Raw genomic sequence first — 16798 nt, forward strand, 5'->3', positions numbered from 1 at the left:
CCTCCCTGTATACTGCACATTCTGTTTTCTTACATTAAATTGTTCCCAGTCCTCTTGAATAATTAAATACTGTAATATCATACTGTGTAATGCTTAGTGAGAAAGAACGCAGCCTCTTTTAGTTTAACAGTGATACCAAGTGGGAACTTGATTTCCTAACCAGTGGTTAACCACAGAATACATTTAATCCAGCTGCAGCCTTCAGCTCGGGATGTTTAGTCTCGTGAAGTGAAGATATGTTGAGGATGAAGCCAGGGAGGTTTTTCTAGGAAAGAATGGGGAGGTTATTTTGAGCTGGAACTTTACCCTCTGACCAGATCATTATCTCGGGGATGTAATATTATGTCCTCGGACAATTTCCGAGAGGGAATGAAGTGTTGAGATCTGCATCGCCATGAAACTGCTGCAGTGTCTCCACGATCCAGCGCCACTGAGTAACAAGGGGAAATGAAAGCAGATGATCTTCTGCACTGATCTCAAGAAGTGCAACACACAGTAATGAATAATGTTTTATCTCCGCAGCCAGACTGGTTTTCTCTCTCCCAGTCACATGCTGGTTGTTTACTTCCAGTTGTTGTTGTTGTTGTTGTTGTTGTTGTGGAGTTTTCCTGAAGAAAGCCCCGCAGCTCTGCATCTCATCTGTCTGTCCTTGTGAAACTGTCTGCTGGCAGTTGACTTGACATGCTAGCAGCCTAGATTAGCATAATCCCTTTTGGGCACTGCTGGAAGGATTGCAGTTACTTGTATAGTTCATACCTTTGCTCCACAACATACCGTATATATACAACAAATTTTCCTTAAAATAAAATAAAATGGCTGTGATTTGGAGCTACAGTATACGACCCAAAATCCTGTCATTAAAAGACAATTACCAAAAAGAAAGTTACATTTGTATTATTTTTTGAGTTTGTATCATAGTCTCATTATGTTGTTGATTTATCTTTGAGGTCTAGGAGCGAGCCTAACGAAGCACACATTAATGCATTGTCTGTTCCTCCAGTGCAGGCTTCAATAAATTAAAGGAAGTTTGGTGTGCAGCAAAGCCTCCCCCATTTGGATTCTTTCACATTATGCCTACGTTTTACCAGCACTTAACTTAATTATACTGCTGCGAGGAGGATTTCTACTTTCCAATGATGATGATGATGATGATGATAATTTCTCTCACGTGTCTCTTCAGCTACTGTTGGAGCATCTGGAGTGCCTGGTGTCCAGACACGAGCGGTCACTTCGTATGACGGTGGTCAAGCGGCAGGCTCAGTCTCCCTCGGGGGTCTCCAGTGAAGTCGAGGTCCTCAAAGCGCTCAAGTCCCTGTTTGAACACCATAAAGCCCTAGATGAGAAGGTGAGTGTGCCTCTATTAGGACCACATTTCAGCAAACAGTAGTATCTGGATATAGTCTGTGTGTTGTATCTTGGTGGTTTATAGGACGGGTCCATGAATATTTTTTAGCATTAGTATTATTTAATTTTATTTTTCAAGGTTTTATCATTCTGAACATGCAGATTTTGGTTGGAGTAGGCATGTTTTAGCATCAAAATGGTGTTTTCTCAAGCCCTTCTTAAAACCTTTTCCCCACATACTGACAGAATTTAGCATGATGACAACCAACATAGTAAATTACTGGATTTTGTGTTGGTGGCCATAGACTAAATTTATGTCGTTGTTGTTATGTTTACTACATAATGACATTACTACATATAAACCCCTGAGCAGAATGGAACTGAGCCAAGCCGTCTTTGAGAATTGTGTGCTTTAGATCCTCCAAATTAGCTTTATTCCTCTAACCCTCTAACCCCCATGGAAGCTAGGTAAAGTACTGCTGTGGACGCCACGTCAGTTCGAAACCCAAAGTCACACAATAACACAAACCGATCGAGGCAGCTGTAGATCAGCAACTCCTGTGTTCTGTGAGGTAAAATTATTGTTTTTATCAGTAGAGTGTGGTGGCTTTAAAGAAAGTGTGTAACGGCTTCAGTTCCCTGTAGGAAAGGGCTGTCTGACGGCAAGATGAAGTAGTGAAAATGTGTACAAATGTGGACGTATGCCATTGTCTTGAAACAGCTGTCTGCGCTCCCAGAAGAGATTGAAGTTGTCGATGTAGGAGACACCCTTAGCAGCACAGGCTGACGACAACCAAGTGTGCAGAGACAGCAGCCTGGTGAAACGCCCAACACCGTGGCCACAGGAGGGGAGGGGGCCAGACACATAAATATGCCTGGCTGATCACTTTAGTGAGGAGAACAAGTGCAGAAAGTCACTTTTCAGTAGTTGTATCTTTGTACAAATATGGATTAGTTGTTAGTTGTTATTTATATTCTCAGCAATCGCCGCTGTAACCTGCGCCACTGCTTTTTGCTGTGGCCTTTCCCTTTTGAAAAACCCGCAAAAGAAGGCAGGTGCATCTCCTCTTTAAATTTTCAACAAAAATTTAAATTTTCTACTGTCAAGTATTCACATTGAAATCAGATCTCATATTGTGAGATCATGAGTTTACTAAAAATCTTTGACTTTATGTTGCCATCCAGTCTCTTTGGCAACCATTTCATTAAATGTCAATGTCAATTGAATTTTATATAATGTTTGGTAAAAATCCAAATATGTGTAATCATATAGAATCACTAGTCTCTTTTACACTGCCTGTTCAAGGCGGGAATGCCAGGCTCACCGTTCTTTATAGAAGGTACAATCTTGGGGGGCAAAGTTGTCTCACCATTAAGCCTGCAGCAGAAGTAGTTTCAGAGCTGTTTCAGCATCTGTGTAAAAGGGACAGCCAGCAGGACCGGATGGGTGTGACGTTTTGACTATGTGTTATGCATGCAACCCACTGCCGGGAGATTTGAAAATCAGCTGGCAGCAGTTAGCAGCTAACTCAAAGACAAAGACCAGCAATGAGCAAAAACAATGAGGTTAGGGAGCTCCTTACCATCTGAGCAGAAGATGAGATCAGCCGCCATATAACACGGACAATGAATGGTTGTTACTGTCATGTTAATGTCATTGGTATTGTTTATAAAGTGCCGTCGACGTGTATGTTATATGTCACACTAGAAGCAGACGCTGTCGTGTTGCCCCTCACGCACATCATGCCTCTTGTGCTTCAGGAACGCTGGCATGCTACCTAACATCAATCCCTGTGTTACTGGGTTCTGTAACAGTAAAGCTGGCAGAGTAAAGGGACGTCATGGCGGCCCTATCACACGATCTCTGTGTAAAAGTGGCCGTTGAGACAGTGACATATTTTGCCGCTACAGTGTCATCTGTGTTTATATTATCATTTGTTGGTTTTAGTCCCAACCGGCATTCCTCCTGCCTCCTCACAGCCTGCTGATTTATGACCTCAGCCCCCTGTGTGATATCACCACCTCCCCTGTAATCCATTCATCCTCTCCTCTAAAAGCCATCATTTACAAAGCATGTCCAGCAACATGCTGTTCAACTGCATAAAAGCTGTCTCGGGCAGCTGGGGAGGGGGGCGTCCCCACTCGGACCTTGGCTAACTCCTAATCCAGGATCGACCTCCACTGAGATCTGGCGTCCTATTGGGCCACAGCAGCAGTGGTGCGCGGTCACCATGCAGTGCAAGTAATTGCTCCATCACAGTCAAGACCATCCTAGAAAAAGACGCTCTGCGTTTCTTTGAGTTCACAGAGGAAGAGAGGAGCGTAGGAGGGGAATCTCCTCCCAGCAACTGGTGCTTTAAAAGCAATAAAAGCCTCAAAACGCCGCTTTGAAGCCACGGCAAAGTGTTATTGTGAGGCTAAGGGAGAAAAAGAGGACAGCTCTTTGTGCTGCAGCAGTGGGGCTCCTTATGCTGCCTTAACCCTTGATTGTCTGGACTAGAATTCACAGTAGTCAATGGGGGAAAGTGCATCTAGGTCAGATCCTGTGTGATCAGTTCAGGGCTCATGTAGAAGTCTGCACAAGTTCATAAGAGGAGTCTGACACTTGATCATGATGCAGGTTCTTTTTTTTTTTTTACTTTCAGGTAAGAGAGAGACTACGGGTGTCACTGGAGAGGGTGTCCGCCTTGGAGGAGGAGCTTACAGCAGCCAATCAGGAGGTAAGAGCTGCCACAGCTTCTAATGTTGAAGATGATTAATGTGAAGGATGGATGGATGGATGGATGGATGGGTGGATGGATGGATGGATGGATGCATGGATGGATGGATGCATGGATGGATGGATGGATGCATGGATGGATGGATGCATGGATGAATGATATATGTATGGATGAATGATATATGGATGGATGGGTGGATGAATAGATGGATGGATGGATGGATGGATGGATGGATGGATGATGTGTGGATAGATGGATGGACGGATGAATGATATATGTATGGATGAATGATATATGATGGATGGATGAATAGATGGATGATGGATGGATGGTTGGATGGTTGGAAGGATGGATTGATGATGTGTGGACAGATGGATGGATGGATGGATGGATGATGTGTGGACAGATGGATGGATGGATGGATGGATGGATGGATGGATGGATGGATGATGTGTGGACAGATGGAAGGATGGATTGATGATGTGTGGATGGATGGATGGATTGATGGTGTGTGGACAGATGATGGATGGATGGATGGATGATGTGTGGACAGATGGATGGATGGATGGATGGATGGTTGGAAGGATGGAAGGATGGATGGATGATGTGTGGACAGATGGATAGATAGATAGATAGATAGATAGATAGATAGATAGATAGATAGATAGATAGATAGATAGATGATGGATGGATGGATGGAAGATGGATGGATGATGTGTGGACAGATGGATGGATGGATGGATGGATAGATGGATGGATGATGTGTGGATGGATGGATGGATGGATGGATGGATTGATAATGATTGATAATGTAATAGATGGATGGATGGATAGATGGATGATGTGTGGACAGATGGATGGATGGATGATGGATGGATGGATGTGTGGATGTGTGGATGGATGGATGGATGGATGGATGGATGGATGGAAGGATGATGTGTGGACAGATGGATGGATGGATGATGTGTGGACAGGTGGATGGATGGATGGATGGATGGGTTGATAATGATTAATAATGTAATAGATGAATAGATGGATGGATGGATAGATGGATGATGTGTGGACAGATGGATGGATGGATGGATGGATGGGTGGATGGATGATGTGTGGACAGATGGATGGATGGATGGATGATGTGTGGACAGATGGATGATGTGTGGACAGATGGATGGATGGATGGATGGATGGATGGATGGATGGATGATGTGTGGACAGATGGATGGATGATGTGTGGACAGATGGATGGATGGATGTGTGGACAGATGGATGGATGATGTGTGGACAGATGGATGGATGGATGGATGGATGATGTGTGGACAGATGGATGGATGAATGGATGGATGGATGGATGGATGGAAGGATGATGGCCTATGCTGTGTGAACATTTATGCTTGTGTGGTGGTGTGTCTGTGTCACTCTGCAGTTACACCTCCAAACACTAGTCGGCGTCAGGGTTTCTGTGAAGTGCTGTAAAGTTTAGTTATTCAAAACACACATTAAACACATTAAACACACATTAAACACATTAAACACACATTAAACATGGCTTAATAGAGACAATATCACACAACTCGGCTTCACTCTAACTCGCAGCATTGACAGACAAACACTTACAAATACAACATGCTAATGTTACTAGCACAAGCCTATGGCATTTTACATTGTATAAAGTAGCCTAGTGTTTAGCAGACTTTTCCTCTACTCATATGAAGCCAGGGACAACAGCAACACTGGGGGAAATGTGATGAGGGAAATGGTTTCAGCTTACAAAAACAGACAGGAGGTCTGCGTCACTGCAAGGTGTAGTTACATTTCTGGGGAGGTGCACGTCAGGCTACAGCGTAGGCTTTACATCGACGCAGAGTCTACGCCGTAGGTTTGGCATAGATTCGACTGTACCAACATCCTCGAAGTGGTTTCAATGCTGCCTGTTTCACAGCTGCTTCCTGCAGCCCTCTCTCTCAGTATTGGACCAATTTCAAAATTGTTGTCTGTATTAGTCACTTAAACACAAAAACACTGAAAAAAAGGGATCTAGATTGAAAAATAACAAAGTTGCCCTTTATGAGGGAATATGATATATAACAGATGTACTTAAATATGGACCAAGCTGCATGAATAGCAGTGAATATGCAGAAGTACATGATTAGCAGTTTTATTGTCAGGACCAGGTGACGAACTTTGATGCACGTGAAAGCGATGCAGATTTACAGGTCATGTTTACTGATAAACAAAAGCAAGATGGGTTCACGGAAATGTGATATATTTAATGTATATTTATAAAGTATTTAAAACAGAAGAATTAGAAATAAAAGAAAAACATAAGAGAAATTGTGACTTTTTTTTAAACATTTTTAAACTACTTTCCATAAAAGAAAAGAGAAATAAATATCAGAAAAACATATTTATAGACTTGTACATGTGTCCATGATTGAATTCACAGTGTACAGAGTTACATACTGCTCCTCTGTGAATGTGAATGTAAATCTAATACATACCGTGATGTGTCCTGAGATGTGTCTTGAATTATGTATGGCCTCAAACACCCAGAGCACCTCTGCAGGCTTCACTCGCCCTCATCTGTACACTGTGCACATGAGTGGCTGAGGCACAGCGCTGACAGAAGAGTGGCCACTTTTGTGACGGTGGCCTAACTCCTTCTCAGCCTCCTGGCTGAGGCAGGCTGAAGTGCCAGAGCATCTCTTTCACTGCAGATGGTTGTGTTCCAGCTGAGAAAAAACCCTCAGGCTGGCACTTCACAGCCTGTCAGACATGCCAGTCTGACACTCAGGCCTGGAATAAAAGTTGGTGAGGAGAAGAGAGGAAGAAGAAAAGATGAGGGGAGTGAGGAGCAGAAGAGGGGGAAGGGGGTTGGGAGTGTGGAGTGGAAGGGCAGAGAAGGAGATGATGTTGGAGAGGAGAGAGGAGGAAATGCAAAAGGAGCAAAGACAGAAATAGGGAAGGCAGGTTGTGTGTGGAGGTGTGTGTGTTAATGAGAGCGCAGTCGGTCAAAGCACATCTGTCAAGAGGATTGAAGGAGAGGAACAGGCAGAGTAAAGTTTGACAGACAAACAGTGTGTTTGGTAAGTGGATAGTTGAGGTGCTAGTGGTCTGAATCCAACACTAGATGGTGTAGGATCCGAGCAGGAAGGGAGAGAATTAGAAAAACAACGTGACAGGCCGCTGGATCCCAAAGCTGTCTCTCATTTTGGTTTCACAGCTCTTGGACAAAGTCTGCTTTTTAAGCTGTAACGTCGCTGACAGACATCTCAGCAGAGGATGTAGCACTTTGAAGAATTTCTTCTCACATCGCACAGCCAAGGTTAGAAAGACCGTACAGTACATCTGAGGGGCCGTCCCTCGTAAATGGTTAACACTACAGTTGTCAGTGCGGCGGACAGATGAGTGATTGGACCTTGAGGCGGTGGAGGAGGCAGTTAAACTGGCTTTGCAGAATAAAAATGTCCACGCTTCAAAGGCTCCAGGGAGGCGGGCAGAGCTGCGAGCCAGCGAACCGGTAATTGATTTGTGATGGAGGTCTGGTATGAGTCCCGTCTCCCTGCGGGGGTTTGGACAACACGGCCACGCCAGATGAAATCAGCGGCCTCTGACCTCATGCAGTCACAGGTGTTTAAGTGGTGGCACACTGATTGCTGCTGGTGATTGCAATTTGCTGTTATAGAACAAACTGTAGTTGAGGACTGTGTTGGAATCTGTCTGAGCATAAATGGTTGTTCTGCTTATTTACACTGGATAATGGACGTTAATCAACACCGTGACACATTCTGGAAAACAGATATAGATAAATATGAAAGTGCTAGAGGTGGCCGAACAGCTCATTTGCACCCTTTGTCTCGTCACGATTGGAAATGGACAAAACATAAAATAATAATAATATGATAAACACCACCACAAACATTATCAGACCATGAAAAACTCTTGTTAAACAAGAGCAAAATTATATCATTTATCCAGTCGTATGCTCAGCACCTCTCACACAGACAGACCTTTCTAACAGGGAGCTGAAATAAAAGTGAAACATATCTGCTCTCTTCAAAGCCAGAGCTACATGCAGCTCTTAAGCCCCTCTCTGGTGGCTCCTTGTGGCTTAAAATAAATGAAATTATATGGAAATTAATAGCATTGTTTTTACATTTTGATTTTTATTAATCATTGCTGTAGGCCTAAAGAAACTCTTACGTTCTCTAATTGTAAAAATGTGTAGCCTATGTCAACTATGTCTACAGCCTGGCACCTTTTCCTCTAAATGTGTGTCATGTCTAAATGAAACTCAGTAGTGGTGGCTAGTCTTGAATCTCCCTGGCAGGGCTAGCGATGGACTCCAAATCCAAAAATGTAAAAGTCTCAGAGGTAAATAGAGGCAATAATAGTGGGTAGGCAGATTCATTTGCTTTCACCAGCAACTCTTACCAAATGTTCATAAATAGTCCACTGCTGACGAGCCACCTCGTGCTAAAACATGTTATGAATGCTCATTAAGACCTATTAGAAATGTTGATAGGCTTTTTTATAGTAGTTTAGTTTTTTTTTTTATAATAGTTTAGATAGTAAGGGTTGCCGACCCCTGTCCTACACCCTTGGCACACAGGAGAAGTTACAGTTTTGCAACCTCACCACTAGATGCCACTCAGTCCCACACCTTTGACATTTAAATTAGGGCTGCAACTAACGATTATTTTCATTGTCGACTAATCTGTTGATTATTTCTTTGATTAGTTGACAAACATTTCATCGAAAAATGTGTTAAAATGTTGAGAAATGTCTGTCTGTTTCTCCCAAACCCAAAAACTATATCATCTAATGTCTTGTTTCATACTCACGCCAAAGGGTTTTAGTTCACCGTCATGGGAGAGTGTGTAAAGCTGCCAATATTTGAACGTAAGAAGCTGCAATAAGAGTATTTTGGGGTACTTTTATAGTACTTTTCTATGAAAAATGACTCAAACCGATTAGTCGACAAATCATTGCAGCCCTACTTTAAATGCCACCCCCCTTGAATCCAGTTTTTCAAGAATTTTCTCCATTTTTGGATTCTGGAGGAATCTGAGAAAATACATTTTGTCTTTACAAATCCAACACAGAGTGACTAGCTGATATACAAATGATCACTGGGGCAGTTAGGCATTATTTATCAAGAGTTTAATGTTTAAAGACTTTGACTGACAGCGGCCTGTCAACATGAGCAAACCCACAACTGTCACCAGATTTGATTCAAACACCGCTGCATCTTGATCGGTGCCCAGAAGTATCCAACATTACCTTTCTCAAACGGACTCCCTGCCAACTCAACCCAGTGAGACGAGCACAGACAAAACAGCAAAGCCAGAAATGTTTTTTTTTATTGTTTGTTTTTTTAAAGATATTTTTTGGGCATTTTTAGCCTTTAATGGATAGGACAGACAAGTGTGAAAGGGGGAGAGAGAGAGGGAGCGACATGCAGCAAGGGGCCACAGGCTGGAGTCGAGCCCGGGCCGCCGCGGCAACAGTCCTGCACACGGGGCGCCTGCTCAACCACTAAGCCACTGACGCCCCGAGCTAGAAATCTTAAAAGTAAAATTATAGCTGCTGCGCAGCGATGGGTCGGGTCCGGGCATTTTTAGACAATTCTGAGCAACAAGCAGAAGAATTGGAAGACATTTAGGAATTTAGCAACACAATCTGCCTTTTGCATCAGCTGAGGCTTGAACTCACAACCTCTGAGACTAAGAATCAATTTCTATCTCACTGAGCTAATCAGTCAGTGACAATTCATCTGTAGCTTCACAAATTGACTAAGCCAGATGTGCAGGTTTAGCAGCCGTCCATGCATGGAGAAGCAGATTTCAAACCACTGTAAAAAATTCAGTTATCGAAACAAAAATCTGAAAATACACATATTGCATCTAGACAGCATGGAGATGTTGGTAATTTGTTTGTAACAATGATTGATTTGCTCCATAAGTGAAAAACTGATGTTTAAAATTGCCATTTTTACATTGACTCCAATTGTTCACATTAGAGCAAAATTCAAAATGCTGTCAAAAATTCAGTTTTTGAGATAAAATTCTGAAATTTGCCACACATCATCTACCATGACTCTAGAATTTTGTCATTTTTTTCATGAACATTGAAGATTTATTTAGCAAGAATTTGCATGTATATGTTTACAGTACCGTTTACAGTCAAACATTTTGATGCACTGTAGGCTCAATTTTTGATAAATCAAAAATCTGAGAAACATAGTTTTTGTAGGACAGTCTGAAGATGCTCTGTAGCAAGTTTGGTGTCAATTGAGCAAAAATTGTGGGAGGAGATAGGTTTAAGAAGTTTTACAGTTTTTGAAAAAAACAGAGTGATGAACTTCATAATTTTTAATAGGTTTAAATGTACAAAAGTTTCTTCAGTATTGGGGCTACAGTTTGATGAAAGTTGTGAAGTTGTAGCACGTATGGTTGATTTGTTATGAATTTTCAAAGTTTTGAACTTTAGACGCTTGCTGTAGCGCCACCATCAGGACTATTGGCTTGAGTTTACAGCTGAGGATATCTGGCATGAGACTGGACCTTTGTGCAAAGTTTGGTGAGTTTTCACCCATGGGAGGTATGATTTCCTCGGAAGAAGAAAGAAGAAGAAGAAGAATACCTAGGATTACAATAGTGTCCTGGCAGCTTAGTGTAGCTGCCCGGACCCTAATAAACTGCTGGCTGAAAATGTTGTGTTCATGTAAGACCCAGCCTTTCAGAATGAAAAGCTAACTGAGAAAACAGATGACAACTTCAATTGATTTTAACAAAAGAAGAATTTTAGGGCTCACTATTATAAAGCCTTGGGACCGGTCAGGTCTGAGTAAGATGGAAGACTTTGTCAGAGGAAACATGGTCCTTTTTTATTCCTCCTGTTCTGATCCAGTGTGTAACTCTAAAATATTTCAAAGAAATCCTGGAGGTACCACAGGCATGTTTAAAACACACAAAATAAATGCATTTTTACCTAAAAAGGAGTGTGTTTTGCTTCCATGATTTGTGTATGTGCACATGCATTTGCACCATAGTGTTTGATTGATTGTAATGTAAGCGCATTGCACAGAGACGTGCCTGCCCCCAGCTCTCACCTTGACAAAATCAATCTTTTATACTCTAAGAAACCCCCCAAACACCCTCCCTTCACTCCTCACATATGTCCAATCTCTCCTTCATCACATTACTTCAGACAGTCCTCTCCATGCGACACAGAGGTGCTAAAGACAGATAAGGAAATCAGTCAAAAAGCCCACCTCATGCTTCTTGTCCCTCTTCTCCCCCCCTCCGTAAGATGTCTGCCTGTGATGGGAGGTAAATCAGCAACATCAAAAAGAAATAATAGGCGCCATGTTCATTTTGCATCTGTCAAACGTCTCCCCCTTTTCTCTAATTTCAGAGCTGGAGATGCATCTGTAGCACTCCACTCGTCATTTGTTGTGCCTTTCTGTCAGGAGTGGTGTTGGCGTTTGATCTCTGAGCCGCAGAAATTACAGACAGTCTCAGAATAATGGTGCAGAAGCATACAGAGGCATAATTATGCCCTTGTTAAAAATAATGAACGGAGACGTTGTGTAGTCGGTGTGCAACAGGGAAGAAGAAGCCAAGCTGTTGCCAGTGGAGTGTCCAGGCATAATGCGAGGTAAACCCTGTCTATTGTGGATGAGAGGAAATCACTTTCCTCTGCCTTGAAATCCTGACATCAGCTGACTCTCACTTTGATGTCAGTGAGGGCAGGTTAGGATTTGGGTTTACACCAGATCAGCCCAAAGTCACTCGAGAGCATTGTTTGTTTTATCGACGGTCGTGTCATTGATTGTGCCGCGGCTTACTTCACGGTTTCATTCACAGAAAATATCTGCTGCTGGGAGAAATGCAATTTTCTCGCTTCCTATAGAGACACAGATTTTCAGGCATCCCAATTTATTTGTTCTGAACAAAGATGACCTTCCAGTAACTCTATTATCAATCCCTTCAGAGGCAAACTGTGAATACTATAGACTATATTGTGAGGCTTCTAATAACAGATACAGTATCTGGACTGCTTGGAAATTGAAATCACCGGGGGGAAGAAAAACAAGCCAGTCCTGGGTAATTCAGAGATTAAAACATTTCGAAATCTTTTGAAAACTCCGAGTCGAACCAGCAGGATGCAGCTTTAATCACAACAAGCTAACAGCACAGTACATGTACTGTAGTTTTTGGTCTGTGTTTTATGAAGTTGCTTCTTTGTTGGATTTTTGTTTGTTTGTTTGTTTTAGCAGAGATGTCCTGGTGTGGTGGACTACTTTCTGTGACAGCATGTTTTTCTGACCCAAGAGTAAATGTTGGTGTTGTATGTTTCTGCAAGGCGCAGATATGTTAATTCATTTTATGTTGTGACAACACTGTGGATAACTTGTGTTTAGGTATAGGCACCAAAAGCTTGATTTGCTTCAGTTCCAAATGAAAGTCAGGAAGGGAGTGGTAGCAGTCAGATAGCTAACTCCAGTGGAGAGATGCAAACGAGGAAATGTGTCTTTTCATTTTGTCACGGTTTCTGACCGATTCAAAAGATGCATCCGAAAAAAACTGACTCAGTGTGCAAAGGCCTTAAGTAAGAAATATATAAAACGAAGAAACCACTGTGAAGTTTTCACAGGCCTTAAAGCTGCTTTCTACCGTTTACTAACCAGTTTTTCAGCCTGTCTATGATGTAGAATGTGACATACCAAAATAAAATGTGTACATGGCTCTAGTCTACTGGCAACAGGAAAGGGGTCTATTGCCTACTTTTTGCAGGTCTACAAGCGCTGAAGAAGTATGAAAATTAGTTGCAAACAAAACGTGCATTTGGCTCATTTTTTGTGTTTTCAATTTCTCACAACCTTGATTAAGGTCGTATAAAAAATGGGATATCCTCCTGAGACCCCTTATCTTCATATTTTGGGTTTACTTGACCTTATACTTCATTCTACTTAACTTACGCTGGGTGCACAACCTATTTTTCCTGTTTTAACGGAGCGTTTCCCCAACGCATTCCCCACCCCCAGAACAATGCCGCGAGGTTCCGTCATTGGACCAGGCCAGATGCGGGGGGCTAGCTAGCGTGCTGTCGGCAAGAGCTGTTAGTAAAGTCATCTGGCAGAAGAGCTAGCAATATCTTCCTGCGAAGTCACTGTACCAGCTGAACTGAGACGAGTTGAGTAGTGTGGTATTGCAAGAGCTGATATATATAGGCCTAGAAGTGAATGCGAAATTCGAAAATATAGAGTAATTATCAACCGCATAGAAATCAACCTATGGTCAACAATCACTTTTAATAGTGGAAAAAAAGCTTATGCTTATTTTTCTTTTGCATAAATAAATGAGATATTGTTTGTTTACAACTGCGATTGCAATTTATTTCCTACTTCCGGCACCGTTATGCTCCGTTTCTCCCATCTTGTCAACGCCCGAGTAGGAAAAATCCAACGCCTCCGCGGTCCGACGGTCAACGGAACCGCTGCTGTGCTGCGCGCTAGTCCGTTACTATCTGTCATTTTCACCTCCATTGGAATGAATGACTTCCGGTCAGCGTCAATCTGTCAATGCGTTAGGTTGTGCACCTAGCTTTAGACCTTTTGTCCTCGTTCGTGGACACTTTTCTGCCATCTAGTGGCAGTAAGAGCACAATACATTAATTCATGTAAAAACAAGAAGGCAGCCATCTCTGCCAAGTCGGTCTGCAGCTGATCCTGACACAAAAGTGGACAAGGTCCAAAACCTGATCACATTTTGTGGCTGAAACTTCTTTATTTATGATTAATAATGTTTGTAGTTTGATATGGCAACAAATTTGACCAATTTTAGCAACAGGAACAAGATAAGATGCTGTTAATTAGTATGCACTTGTTTGACATTAGGACTTCACTGTTGTCTTGTTTAAGGACACTGGGATGTTCTTATCATCTCATTTGAGGACATTGGGACTTTGTTATCGTTGACAGTGTTTAGTTTTTTATACTTATCAGGTCCTACTGGTCCCAAATAGCTAGGAGACATTAAAAATGTATAGCAAAGAAAAGTTTGGGTCTCAGGAGGATAAAATGCGCAAGGGTTGTAACTTACTGGAAGAAAAGAAAATGCCCTGAGAGCTAGGAAAATGAGAGTGAGGATAGTTGAGCAGACAGCCCAGCGGCGCGTTCAATCTGAAAACAGTGCACCATTTTGCTACACTTGCCGGGTTGAAGGACATGTTTCCTAGAAAGGGTGTGAAACGGGGTGCTTTTTATTATGCTAACTTATGCTGCCTCGTGTCCTCTTTCCTCCTGTGACCTGGAATTCATTCCTCCCTTCGCCATTGTGAAGGATCTTCCAGTCCCTTAAATGCATCTGGAGGACACAGGGAGAGCGGAGGCTTCTGGAGGAGCTTAGAACGAGGAGACACGGGTGTATCCTTTGTGTCTCTTCTTTGCATCGCCCTCACATATCCTTGCTTGGAGGAGCTAAGACATGAGGAAGAGATGCAAGTGAGGGAAGTAAGGAGACAAATTAGCATCACGAAAAGCACCCATATATAAGTCCACCATATTAAAGAGCCAGTAACACAACGCTTCTGTTTAAATAAACCTTTTTCTACCTGTTGTTGGGACGCCCCAGGTGAACTGAATCTCCCCGTTAGCCCAACTCCACCCTCCAGGCTCCTGCAGGGAGGAGTCAGTGGTTGTGGAGTTTACATTATGGCTGTATGATTTACCAAATTACTGCAGTGTTTTTCATAACTGCACTGAAGTAAGAGGCGGATGTTTGTACAAGAATTTGACATATTTGGTTGGCCATTTTGCGTGGTTCAAATTACTACAGTACATGTCTCTTACGCCCACGAGCTTAGGGTTCTGGAAAGTCCTGTTTTGGAAAGAGGCACCACAGTCTCCGAGGCTTCAAGTTGTTTATGAGAGACAAGTAGCAGCCGAGTGCACTGTGTACCTTTCTCTTCCCCATCATGAGGAGAGTGATAATCACATGGTGCCTGTCAAGGAAGAGCCTAATTATTGTTGTTGTCGGTCACCCTCTGACAGGATTATGACTGTAGGATGGTTGCTTAAGGTGGTGAAATGAGACACGTGGTCCGCAGAGGCTTATAATTATAGTGATTGTATCAGCGCTCACATGCTTCCTGCTTCATGTTGGTTAAAGCCATGTTCCACAAATTCCTACAGGAGTGGGGGACATACTGTAATTTACTTATGTTGCATAACATTGAGGTTTCAACATGTTTGCAAAGCCACATAGAAGGAAATGCAGTGATGCATATTAGCACCATCTGATCTTGTTTGTATGTCAGCTTTCTCAACCTCCTATGTAAAGTGTTTGTAGGTCTCTGACACTGTGTCTCTTTCAGCTCTCATGTGCGTGCTTGTTGTCACCCTGCAGATCGTGGCCTTACGGGAACAAAATGCTCACATTCAGAGAAAAGTGGCTTCTGGGGACGGAGGAGAGGACATCCTGGAGGGCAGTGAAGCTCAGCAGAAGGTCCACGGCAAGGTGAGACTCCATCGAGTCAGAAACTTGTTTTTCTGTAAGTTCGATTCAGCATCTGCAGATGGACTCCCAACAGTCAAGAATGAGCTGAGTGCAAAGAGTATGTCGGATACTTACTCTCACTGACATCAGCTGAGGTCAGGGATCTTCAACAAGCATTGTCAAAGGGGTGACAAAGCAGTTTGGGTCGTCTTATCCAGTCATGTCTTTTGACATCAAGTAAAGCACTCGCAGCTTGTTACACACTGACAAAGAGTAAATGTCATGTAAGGCTCCTGTGCTTGTGACATCCTGACAAGACATAAAAGATTACTTCACATTCTTTCTGCTCATTTGCACATAGCACAGAGGCCTAAAAGTTTCCATTACATGAATGTTAAATGTTGCATAGATTTAACATCATTTCTATTTTATTGTTAATAAACTTTTCGATTATGTAACTGTTGCATTTTAAAACATGGTTAACGTTGAGAAACAGTACTAGTTTGGTTAGGTTAAGGCACCAAAGCTACCTGGTTAGGTTTAGGTAAAGGTCATGGTTTGGGTTACTAGAAACATTTGTCTTCCATCAGTGGGAGATTATGTCTTAAAACAGGAGGACAAGGAAAGTTTTTGAAGTCTTGAAATGGCATGGTACTTCTTAAAATATTCCAATCTATACAAGCGACACAACCTGTGTGGGCAATTTTTTTAATAAAGGAAGGACATAATCTTGCCGTCCCAAATTGCTCTTATGGTACTAGATGCAGCTCGGGTATGGCTGGAATGTAACCGTTCGGGGCATGTTCACCCCGTTAGTTTACGCTCTCTAAAAGTCTTTGTTTTTGCCACTTTTCATAATGTTGTCAGACACTGACAATCTGATCCTGTCAGTGATAAAAAACAAAAGCACTTTTAGTGGACGTAAGTTGATGCTGCATTTACACAAACACATTTTCCCCTCAGATACAACATGCTAATGTTTTTAGCACAAGTCTATGGCATTTTATGTTTCCTAAATTAGCCTAGCAGCTAGCGGACTTTTCCTCTACTCATATAAATCCAGGGACAACAGCAACATTTAACAAAGGTAACGCTACAAAATTCGGCTCCATTACAACTCACAAGGTTCACTGACAAAACAACTGTCTTATACTAAACACGTTTTCCAAACAAATACAACATGCTAACGTTATTAGCACAAGCCTATGGCATTTTACATTGTGTAAATTAGCC

At 42.4% G+C, this 16798-nt stretch overlaps 1 protein-coding gene across 1 annotated transcript in view; it reads left to right on the plus strand.

Annotated features, from left to right (window-relative positions):
• The window catches only part of ppfia2 (PTPRF interacting protein alpha 2), a 281112-nt gene that overhangs the window by 199958 nt on the left and 64356 nt on the right, over positions 1-16798 (plus strand). Inside the window, exons 4-6 of the mRNA XM_050036740.1 lie at positions 1181-1345; positions 3990-4064; positions 15476-15586. Coding sequence (XP_049892697.1) covers positions 1181-1345; positions 3990-4064; positions 15476-15586 — 351 coding nt within the window. The remainder of the gene's footprint in view (positions 1-1180; positions 1346-3989; positions 4065-15475; positions 15587-16798) is intronic.

The sequence above is a fragment of the Epinephelus moara genome, chromosome 23 (assembly GCF_006386435.1).
Source record: "Epinephelus moara isolate mb chromosome 23, YSFRI_EMoa_1.0, whole genome shotgun sequence".
Classification (NCBI taxonomy): domain Eukaryota; kingdom Metazoa; phylum Chordata; class Actinopteri; order Perciformes; family Serranidae; genus Epinephelus; species Epinephelus moara.